Source organism: Diospyros lotus, chromosome 6, assembly GCF_014633365.1.
Source record: "Diospyros lotus cultivar Yz01 chromosome 6, ASM1463336v1, whole genome shotgun sequence".
Classification (NCBI taxonomy): Eukaryota; Viridiplantae; Streptophyta; class Magnoliopsida; order Ericales; family Ebenaceae; genus Diospyros; species Diospyros lotus.
Genome location: NC_068343.1, coordinates 11,399,155 through 11,410,223, shown reverse-complemented (window position 1 = coordinate 11,410,223; position 11,069 = coordinate 11,399,155). Strand labels below are relative to the sequence as shown.

Genomic DNA, 11,069 nt, shown 5'->3' with positions numbered 1-11,069 from the left:
CAACATTGAAATTCAATGCTGTACCATATGCAGCAAACTGACTTCACATGCACGAGGAAACATCGTAGTTTGGCCCAGCACACTTGATTTGACTCGTATCATGGGTCTTCTCATTTGGCAACCCTGAATTTATCAATTTTTAATTAACAAAAAAAAAGAAAATGGTAGCAAATATGTTTGCCATGTAGACTAGATATTGGGTTACACACGAGCTTTGATAATTGAACCGTACTTCTAAACCATGTGGCGGTCGTGCCTGGCTACTTTTTTTTTTCTCTGTATTGGCACACCACAAATCAGCAAGATAACATTACCGTACACCCTCAAATACAAAAACAAGTATACCTCAATTTGGCTTATAATTTTTTTTTTTTTTTGTTGGTAGTTAGTTTACACTTTCAATAAATAAGCCAAAGTTATTTAACATATCTTTCTTAACACGGATGTAAAACACAAGTCAAAATAGCAAAATGTTGTGTGCCAAGATTATACGTTCCCGTCTTTGCTTGTCAGTCAAAACATGTGTATATAGTATATACCTGTCCTTAAATCAAGTTCATCGTGCTGGAGACCCTAAATGCAGGTTATGCAAATGAATACCAGCAAGAAGTCCACACAAATGCATACAAATATACATGCGCCACAATATAGTTTCATCAGAGCAGGAAAGCGAAATGTAGAGGAAACTAATAGTTCATCTTCATCATCCTCTTCATTTATTCAACAAAAGGACGGTGGAGCTGTAGGTGACCGACGTGTTGTACGGTATTAAGAACAAGGGGCTGCAGCTTCCAGATGATTGATGTGACTAATCAACTGCAAACATGCATATGGTATTTATAAATGAATCTGTTGAGTTTGAACCAGATCTAATGTTAATAGATTGGATAGGATCCTCGTTGAATCTGGATCAAATCAGACCGATGGACAGCGTTTGTAGTTGATTAGGCAAATAAATCCAAACAATTAGTTGAAAGAAAACCATGGATTTGAAATTTGCTTGCCATGTTACAAGACTGTATATGGAAACCATAAAAAGCTGCTTTACATGTAAGTAAGCTAATGGCAGAAAGGAAGGCCAACATGATTCTAGGTAATAGTGACAACTGGACATCATCTCTGTATAACACTTTTGAAGCATGGCAATCTCGAAACAACTAACCATTTCCTCACCTCATCACTTAGGATTCCATGTATTGTGAAGCTGGAGGACTTGTTTTTGTCTTCTGAGGACCTGTGAGTTCAAATATATCACAGAATAGACCAAAATAAGCTTCAAGAGCTACAAATAAAAAATTAAGGCAACCAAAAAGAACAAGAAGGCAGCGTGTAACTTGTTCAATTTTCTGACATCACTGGAGCTATTGGAATTGTCTAAAAAGTTCATGGTCACAGCACAATATTGATTAAAAAGGACAATGATTTTTACCATAAGCACCCCGAATCTCCACTTCTCGCCATTCTTGGACAAGGGCACAGCAACAGCACATAAAATGTGAGAGAAAATCATCGACAAACCCTCCCTGCAGGAGAAAGAGATGATAAGGTGAATATTGCATAGCATTTCCAGAAATCGGATACTGATCAACAATGAAACAGTAGCAAAAATTATACTTGGTAAGTCTAAGATTGAATGTGCTTTAGTTAAGGCAAATAGTATTATTCCCATGTACAATTGGCTTGCATGCCATAAGAACTCTGAGGACGCACATATAGATTGACTGTGACCAAAGATAAATGGAAAAACAATAAAAAATGGATTTGTGCATTTGATTTAGCACAGCCATTTCACAGGGAACACAAGGAAAACTGAAGTCAATCTTCAAAACCAAATGGTGTGGATCTAATTCTAGTGCCGCAAAGTGCAAACCAAGGTAGAAGTTAACTTTTTTCACTTCAGTTTTCTCTTTTTTCCAAATGGGTTTGGGAAGCCAACTGCTAAAAAATACTATGTCTGAGATGCATGGTTTACTTCATAAAGTTATTAAGCCCGCAAGTTATTATGGAGTTAAAGGAGTTACCGTGATGTTCAGCGTCTTCCGAAGCTTCCTTCTGATGCAGCAAGTATAGCAACAACACGATAAAATCAATGAATAAGCCATTAATTCATTGCAGGCTTCTGCTGGAGCTGATGGTTAGAGAGAATAAATTTCAAAAATAATATCCCATACGGTACAAAATCATGAAATGTACTCTGAAAGAATTTTCAGATCGTAAATAAATATAGAAAAAGGAGAGCAAGGAAGTTCATTTTGAAAGGAAGTATCTTTTGTCATAAGTTCTAAAAGACTAGTCCAAAATTGTATCCTCCGCTCCACAATCCCAAATGTCACCAATGGGCCATTGGGAAGAAAATTGCAGATAAGCCTCCAAATCTGTCCCCCACCTAAAATGATAAACAGTACAAGTCCCGTGTAAAACTTAAAACCGGACTCTCAACATGCAAATGCAATAGTTCCAGAAATGGTTTCTGCAACTCTTACTCTCCCATTTAGCTAATTGCAAAAAATCATACGGGTATATTCATAATTCTTAAAAGAAATTGGCTTCTTCATTTTCCTTTGAAAAAGTCTCCTTCCAGAAAATCAATTCATGAGCCACCTTTAGAAAGTTCAGGCAATCTCATCATCTAGACTAAATGCTCAATGTTTAAACCAATCAACATCAACTGAGCACCCTTAGGAATTTCCTAAGTTCTATATGGCCATGGATAGAGGTGGTTGTAGGTACAGAATTCACATAGTTGATCCCGCCTAGAGGGATTAAGGCTTGTGATTGTTGCAATTTATCAGCAACTTGATATATTGCCAATGTCATTAAACTGATGCAGATTTCCTATTTCATGTTGCCTACTTTTCACATCTCTTCCCAGTCAGTTTAGGATAGAATGGGCAATTGCAGATACTTGACTTGATGACTCATTTATAATCAGCATTCACCAGAATTCTACATGAGTTTCCTAGTTTTTTCATTTTTCAAAATACGAGAGATGTTTCTTGTTTCACTTTGGAAAGCAAGATTTCTGTACCCATTATGACTTTCACCAAACACACAAAAAGAAAGAGTACAGGTTTTTCAACAAGTTATTCCAACAGAAACATCATCTAAAATATCACTGTTGTCTTTATGTGGAATGGAGAAAAGCCTCATTCCAGAACACTTCTGGAATTCCTATCACCAACAATTTTTCACATATGGCAGAGCATGGTGAACATTCACATACCGCACCATAATCTAGATAAAGGTTATTCAGCGTCAGAGCAACATAACTGAACTTGAGATATATACAGCTTTGTATAAGGAGTTAAAATAAATAAATAAATAAAGCATCTGCGAACTCCTTACTAATAGTTTATTGACTTATTCTACATAGTAATTAAGATGAAAGCCAGTGTGCTGAACTAATCTAGCTTACAGTAAAACATCCTATATCCATGATTATAAACATTATGTTCTCCATTGAGAGAGCACTGGAAGATTTAAAATGGAGTGATAGCAGCAACAGGGAACAGGAATTCTATCACTGCCCCTGTCCTGCATTCTGCTAATATACCTTTAACCTTCCAGAATGTTGTAAAATATCAGAGAGGACAAGAGTCACATGCATTAGTCATACCACTAATGTAGAACCAAACACTTTCAGCCTTTCATGATCCTCCAATAAATGAAAGCTGCATCAGATATTCATTATCCAACTCTCATCATTGCAGTGTCAAATTAGGTGATATTTAACAATCAAAGAACTTATGAACATTCACACAGTAACAACAGCTCATTTATGTATTCAGTACAAAAATATATGTACACATTAAAATTTTTAATGGAAACCAAATGTTAATTTGCAGTGAAACCTTCACCAATACTCAATTATCAATTTTAAGGTGAAACATGCAAATTATTATTCCTCATGGAAATGAGATGGTAATAGATATTGACAAGAAGATTTGCCACTTACAGATGTGCCTATTGGTTGCCACAGTAGCTACTTTCGAAAATGTCCCACATGGGTAGAAAAAAGTTTTTATACCTGCAGAAGTATGGATAAACTGCTTAGAATGTGTTTGTCGAGCTCAAGACAGGACTACTATTTGCACCAAACTTTTGCAGTCATAGCAAGACAGATCTGCACAGGGAGGCAGAAGGAAATGGCCCAATAGATAAGAAAATCTCCTAAAGAGGAGAGAAAATCAATTATACAGAGGCAATGAAGTAGAAGAACCTTTGGAAAAAAGTCTCTTGGTCTTATAGTTTACAACTCAGAGAGCTCTATGACCAAATAATATGGTTCAGATAATTTAGGAACTATATAACCCAGATGTGAGCATCCTACAATTGAATACGTGAATATACAATGGATCATGCTTCAAGTTGCATTAGAAAGCAATTTCTCAGTGGTTACTCAAAAACAAACTTTTTCCACAAGAAGATGGATAAATTCCATATTTCAACAAAATCTGAAAAAAAGTGAAGCATCATGGAATTGTTCTGGTCCCCTCCATCCAACGGAAGTTCCTTGAAGGAGGCAGTTTATAGGTTGTATCAGGTAATATTTCTTACCATTGCACAAGTGTTTTAAGTACTTTCCTTCCCTAAAAGGGGCCAAAAACTTCAGATGTCAAACTGTAGTTAAGGTTATCAGATCAGACACACTCAACTAGGTACTTCATATGTTATGATCCTAAACAGGTCCATCAATCCACATAATACATGTCCTGTGATTCAATGATTTCCACTTGATCAGATGCTTCAATGACTTCATAGTTGTTAGAATGGTCCACAGAGCTCAGAGAGCAAGGTGAAATTATAGGGAAAGTGTAAAAGGCTAAATTTCAAAAGCTGCCATATAAAGCAAAATGGTGGGTCCAATTCCTTTTCTTATCAATCAAAGAAATTGTCCTCCAAAAAGGAGATTGGTTTTGCTTTCCTGCCTTCCAGCTTCTGGGTTCCAATTTCCATACTAGAAATTGCTATTGCAGAACGTCTCAAAGCAGTGGCCATGTATGAATCATGTGCACGTGTAACAACCCTAATATGTTCCATTCTTAAAAGAACAACAGTCAAATTTTCTTATCTTAGATTAAGAGTTTCTGACAACTGTACGTAGATCAGGACCCACCTTCCACGGTTATATTGTTCACCAACTAAAATGATTCCATTACCAGTAGATAATACCACAGAAAACAACTAAATGCATCTTCAACAATGTTTCCTTCAATATAAAAACAATTAGGTTTTATCTTAGGAATCAAAACCACAATTTCCTATCATCCCTTTGACAAGGTTCTCTCTTACTAAAGCAAGCACTTCAAAATGTTTACTAAAAGTAATTAGGAAACTCCGCATGCAGATTGAGTAATCCCCTCAACACATCTAGTGTCGAAAGTGTTCCTCTTATTTACAACCAGTCCCAAGCCTGAATAAAAGAGAAGGATTAGTTAAGTGGTTGACAACCATCATAAAACTTGTTAGATCAAACATCCTAAACTCTAAACAAACATCCTGAATTCTAGAAGTAATTAGCAAATAATAATTATGAGGAAAAAGTTAAATCAGAGATTAATAATAAGCTTATCTCCCAACACTATTCGCTTATCTAAATCTAAAACCTATACCAGCATCCCTCCTTTAAAAAAATAACACACAAGACAAAACCATAAATACGCACATGAGCAAGTAACATGGAGGCAAAATTTGATCTGCAATACTACCTCTCTACAACCTCATAATAGGTCAAAAATACAAAAGCAGAGTTTTTAAATTTACATCTTATAATGATGGCTCATCATTGACTATTAGTAAGCCAACCTGCACGTATTGCATATGATGAATATTGTGATCTCATGTACTTGAGTAAAAGTCATGAGATGGAACATACACAATAAAGGTTCAGAACAACAGCCGAGCAAATCTGAATGCCATTCATCACCCCAATGTAAACCTCTCGTAGACAGAAGATCATGCTTGGAAGAAACTGAAGAAGTGTTTCTGCAAAGAAACACAAAAAAATCCCATGTCACAAAAATGAACCACAGGCTGAAGCAGGCTACAAGCTAACAATCCTTGATACTACAGCAAACCAATTATAGAATCATGTAGTCCTTGTAAATTGGTGGAATAGTTGTAGGCTGTGATTAAGGTAGTTATTCTGACAAAGTGGCTTTAGTTCGTGTGATGTTTGTTACTGCAGCACTTTTTTACTGTGTAATGCAGATTTTAATTTCAAAGAAAAATAGTACTCAAAACTATTTATTTTTTAGTATCATTTATTTATTATTTCTTCTTGCTCACTTAGTTCCACTTAGATAATGGTTCGCATAAACTAGGCCAGATAGCTCATTCTGACCTCTCTATTGCAGGGCTTATAGGATGATTACCAGACAGAAAATCAGTTAATTATGCATTGTAGAGGACAATGTAGGAAGTCATTAGCTTTTATTGTTTTACATATTTTGTGAATAACGTGGAACTTGTGAACCACAACTTGGAATGCCAGTTTATTTTGTCATCTTACTTGTTCTTTGGGATTTCAGTTAGTTATGGATCAGGAATTGAACTGATCTGGAGAACATTTCAAATTAGTACATTATAAGTACTGGAAATTGTTAATCTACAGTTTAGTAGTTGACATGGTAGTTTGAAGACTTTGGAACTATTACACTTTTGTTTTAAGAGAAAAGCACTTGCAAGAGTATGTGGTAATATCACGTGGAACAATGAAGAATTCCTTGTTTTGTTTTTGGTTCTGAGGAATTTTAAAATAATTCTGGCAATCACAGGTTTCAAATTTACAAGGATCAGAAAAGGTTATTTTGACACCTCAAAAGTTTTACTTTACATCCAGTGACTTAGAAAGAAAAGTAGAAAAACAAACCTTGAAGTTGATTTCTCTGTTTTCTTCTTGTAGCTCTTGTCAAACGAATGCTCCACATTGCTGTTAACGTCTGGATAGTTAGGCTCTACCTTTTGGGGATCTTTCAAGCTTGAACTCTTATCAGCTAGAGAATTTACAGCAACAGTCTCTGTGACATCAAGCAGGTGCTGAATGACTTCACATTGATGCACATCCAAATTGGCCTGAGACCGTTGTAGTTCAAACTGAAGCTTTTCATTTTCTTTCTGAAGCGCCTCATTAAAAGGTAAGTTGGGATAGGAACAAGAAAGAGTTTTTTTCAACATCGCAGCATCATTTCTTGAAGGCTCTCGATTGAGGATTACATTTTGAACCTGCATGTCCTCATCATCCAATGTGTATTCCCGTTGATCCCTCTCAATATCCTCCAATCTTTCCTGTCAATTTCAGGTATGTGAAAATTAATCAACTTAGAAAGGATTGCACTAATAGGTTAAAAGAGAGAACATAAGAAAACATTTTAACTAACAGTAAATACTATCATGCTTTCCACTAACCCAAAATAATAAATCAATAAATATCACTATAAGTTCAATTTCAAGTATTTTGCCACCTAGTCTAGCAGAGCTGACTGTTCATCAATAAAATCAGAAGCCATCTTTCCCCTCATATCACAACCACCTCAGATATCTTTTTCAGTTGTTAGCACAGGGAAGGAACAGAGTTGCTTTTCCCTACAGTCTGCACAATGGAAGCAAATTCTTCCAAGTTTAGTTAAGATATTAGCTTGGAAATTTGTATATGTTTATTATTCCTATCAAGCATTTAAGATGTTTGAAAGAATGATTGCAATATACAAGTAAGCTGCACTTAGAAACAGCCATGTTTTGTCTCAAAGGAGTACAAAATTTCAGCAAGAATTTGAGTTAGATATTGTTATTTTGCGCCTTAGTGCACCTAGGCACGCCTTTAATAACACTGGGTTCTAATACTCTCAGTGTCTTCATTCTGTTCATTGTTAGTCTGGCAACCAAAAGATATTGAATTACCTAATGTAGTCACTTAGTCTATATTTTCTTGTCAATCTCGCTTTCAATTTAAAGGTTTGACTACTGTCAACAGAATTAGGTTCCAATGTTGTTATGAACTGCATGTGGTTACAAACAGCAAGAAAGTCAAGCACAATAAAATATTCAGGACCACATGCACTTGCATTAGTATTGAAAGAATGAACATTCAATAAAAGTAACTCCTATCACAGCCAATTAAGGTTTAGCAATCAAAATAATGCTAACTAGGATTTATCAGAATCTTTTAATAAAGTTCATATCCACCAACAGCGTGCCAGTTTTATTTCAACCAACAAATTTCAGTAAAATGAACTTTCACTAAAAGAACCCATACTAAAGCTGCATATACAGGGAAATTAAAACTAATAAATAAATAACTAAATTGCCCCCAAAAACATGAAAAATTATATAGCAAATTTTAAGGAGCAACAAAAAGAATAAGAAAAAAAAAAAAAAACAAAATGGATGCATAACATACCCTGACTCGAGCATTATCCACCAGAGTGATGAGAGGGACAATCTTCAAGTATCTGTCTATCTCATTTTGTGCCTTCCTGAATTGGTACACTATGTTCCAGCCCATTGCAAGCAAATAGAGATAGCTCCGATCCTGGCAACTGTTGACCAAAATGTAAGACCTCCTTAGTGCATCCTCAAGCTGTTCCAGTGGTTCCCGGGTCTCCGGATACTTCTTAAGCTCTGAGATTTTCAGCTGCTCCAGCAGGTTGCCTATCAACTTCAGATGCTGTGCAAACTGCCTGCAGTTCTTTTTGTGCATGCGAGCCGTACTTGCAGCTTTTACAATCATTCCGATTAGCCTCACAGCATCAAGGCCAGTAAGCTGGGCCACGTTCGCAATCTCCCCAATATGATCCCAGTTGGATGCCATCTCCACCCCCAGAGATTACCCCTTAAGCCTCAATAGGTTAACCCGACGTGAATCAGAATTTCCCCCTGATCGTCGTTCCTTAATGGAATTTTTCCATTTAAATAGTCACAAAACTTTTATTATATTTTGTTCTTTCTGTACAAGAATATCCAGAAAGAAGTAGGAAAACAATAACTTCCAGTTTCAAGGCACTAACTGAATTGCAATTTTCCCCGCATTAGAAGAAAATCAAAGCTGCGCGCAGGACTAGGATCTTCCACTTGGAGCACTGTACCAGGAGGAGGAGCAGATTTCAAGTGACATAAGAAAGATACGTCACAAGATCTCTCGATAAATTGAGCTCAATTGCAGATCTTTCAAGGAAATTCTGAACATTCACAACTGCAATGAAATTCAGCAAAGGAGTCAACAAAATCCTGAGGATTATCCAATACGCCTCTTGACTCTCCTGTCGTTGAAACAAAGAAAAAAAGCAAAAAACGAATCGGAAAATAAAAATAAAAAAGAGAGATTGCGGTTTTTTTTTTCTTTTTGACCAGATCTCTTTAACAACAAAGAATCACTTAAGAAAACGTAAATTAAGTGAAGTCTACAGCGAAAAACAAAAGCTGGTGAATTAAACGGCGTTACCTGAAATTTGACGAAATCGCCGGCACCTAACTCTTCTTAGCCGAAAAATCCGAAAAACTGCAATAGCATTTCAAACCTCTCCACGTTAATGAATGCATCGCTTACGGGTTTCTTTTGTTTAGATGCAGGTGCATACCTGAAACTACTGCACAAGATTTATATATAAATACACGTATATAAACATGTGAGATTGGAGATTTCACGAGTGGTGATATACCTCGTCGTTCCTCTGCAAAATCTTCGGCGTCTTTAGAGCTTCGTTTTTCTTCAGGGAGTGAAGAGTCGTGTTTTAAGAGTGAATGGTGAGTAAAGAAATGCGAAATCTGAGAGAGAAGAGGAAAGAGAGCATAAATTTCAGTAACGAACAGGCATTGCTTTGCGCGAAGGAGCTTCTCTCTCCTTCGTGGAGGATTTTGAGCACCACACAGCAGAGCTTTGGTATCACCTCTCTCTCTCGGGGCTTCGGTGTCGTTTGTCTCGGCTCTGCTTTTTTATGCCAGAGCTCTCTCTCTCTCTCTCTCTCTCTCCCCCGCTCTCTCTCTGTCTCTCTCTTCACTCGCCCCGCTCTCTCTCTCTCTATCTCTCTATATATCTGTAATTACATGAGCCTGCCAGACAAGCAAGTATTTCGTGCAGGTCAGGTGGGAGGACGGAAATAGCCCCGTAAATGTATTTTATTAACGAGAATGCCAGGCGACCGTCACGGGGCGTAATTTGGGTGGGGGATACCGACCAGTTGACTTGACTTAAAAAAAATTTGAGATTTGGCCTCTCGAATATTTAACAGCGGCCGCCAGCCCACGGCTTATGGTTTAGATATTCCTCTAGATATTTTTTTGTGATTTATTTTTTATTAAATTAATTTGTGTATTTTTTTTAAAATGGGCAATATATTTCTTGTGTTACTAATATTTTTAATTAAATTTAAATTAAAATAAAACAAATATTTGGGAACAAAACCCATAAGACCAAATAATCATAGAAATCAATTTATAGAGAGTTCTATTAATGAGTTTCGAGATTGTTTTATTATAATCTCTATAACCTAACAATGAAGAGAAAAATAAATACTGATGGTAAAAGAAAGAAAGAAGAAAAGTAAGAGAGATCAAAAAATCATTTGAGGTTGTAGTGTTGGTGAAGAAAATGAAAAATTGAAAATTGATCAAAGTTTGTTAACAAGTTGATATAAGATTGGACTCTTTATTTTATAATAAGATAAGAGTTACAAATCACACATTCCTATAAAAAAAAAAATTCTCGAGTCAAACTCAATTAGAGTTGCTACTATCTTTTTATATTAATAAAAAAAATATAATTAGAAACTGTATATGTACCATTTATCTAAATAAATCTACTTAGGTGTCTACTTTTTCCTCAATAAAAATGAAAAATGCTAATTAGAGTAACTAAGAGAAACTCTGTCGGTGTAGAAAGTGGATACATTGGTGGTTTGGATGATAATACTTATTCAATTCAAGAGTATTTAACAAATTTAGGTATTGTTTGACCTGAAATAAAGTGAAGTGGGATTTTAGACTATATGAAAAAATTATTAGGTTGAGATGAATTTTAATTATAATTATTTGGTAAAATATTAAAGTTGAGTTGGGTTAAAATGTTAAATAAC

The 11,069-nt window shown here is 35.8% G+C and overlaps 1 protein-coding gene across 9 annotated transcripts; it reads right to left on the bottom strand.

Annotated features, from left to right (window-relative positions):
- Positions 1 to 457: 457 nt before the first annotated feature.
- LOC127803883 (protein MID1-COMPLEMENTING ACTIVITY 1) lies at positions 458 to 9,960 on the bottom strand. Of its 9 annotated transcripts, XM_052340481.1 has the most exons (10): positions 9,657 to 9,960; positions 9,440 to 9,584; positions 8,399 to 9,190; positions 6,872 to 7,287; positions 5,876 to 5,985; positions 3,956 to 4,027; positions 2,022 to 2,128; positions 1,430 to 1,523; positions 1,174 to 1,234; positions 458 to 816 (listed from the first exon to the last, which is right to left on the bottom strand). In XM_052340481.1, exons 3-9 carry the CDS (start codon positions 8,807 to 8,809, stop codon positions 1,182 to 1,184), a joined length of 1,263 nt encoding a protein of 420 aa, XP_052196441.1. In that variant the 5' UTR covers positions 8,810 to 9,190; positions 9,440 to 9,584; positions 9,657 to 9,960; the 3' UTR covers positions 458 to 816; positions 1,174 to 1,181. The 9 variants fall into 9 exon arrangements, 8 of the variants coding, with proteins under 8 accessions (XP_052196441.1, XP_052196440.1, XP_052196439.1 ...); XM_052340480.1 differs by lacking the exon at positions 458 to 816 and having other exon boundaries at positions 967 to 1,234; positions 8,399 to 9,257; XM_052340479.1 differs by lacking the exon at positions 458 to 816 and having other exon boundaries at positions 967 to 1,234.
- Between the last annotated feature and the right edge of the window lie 1,109 nt (positions 9,961 to 11,069).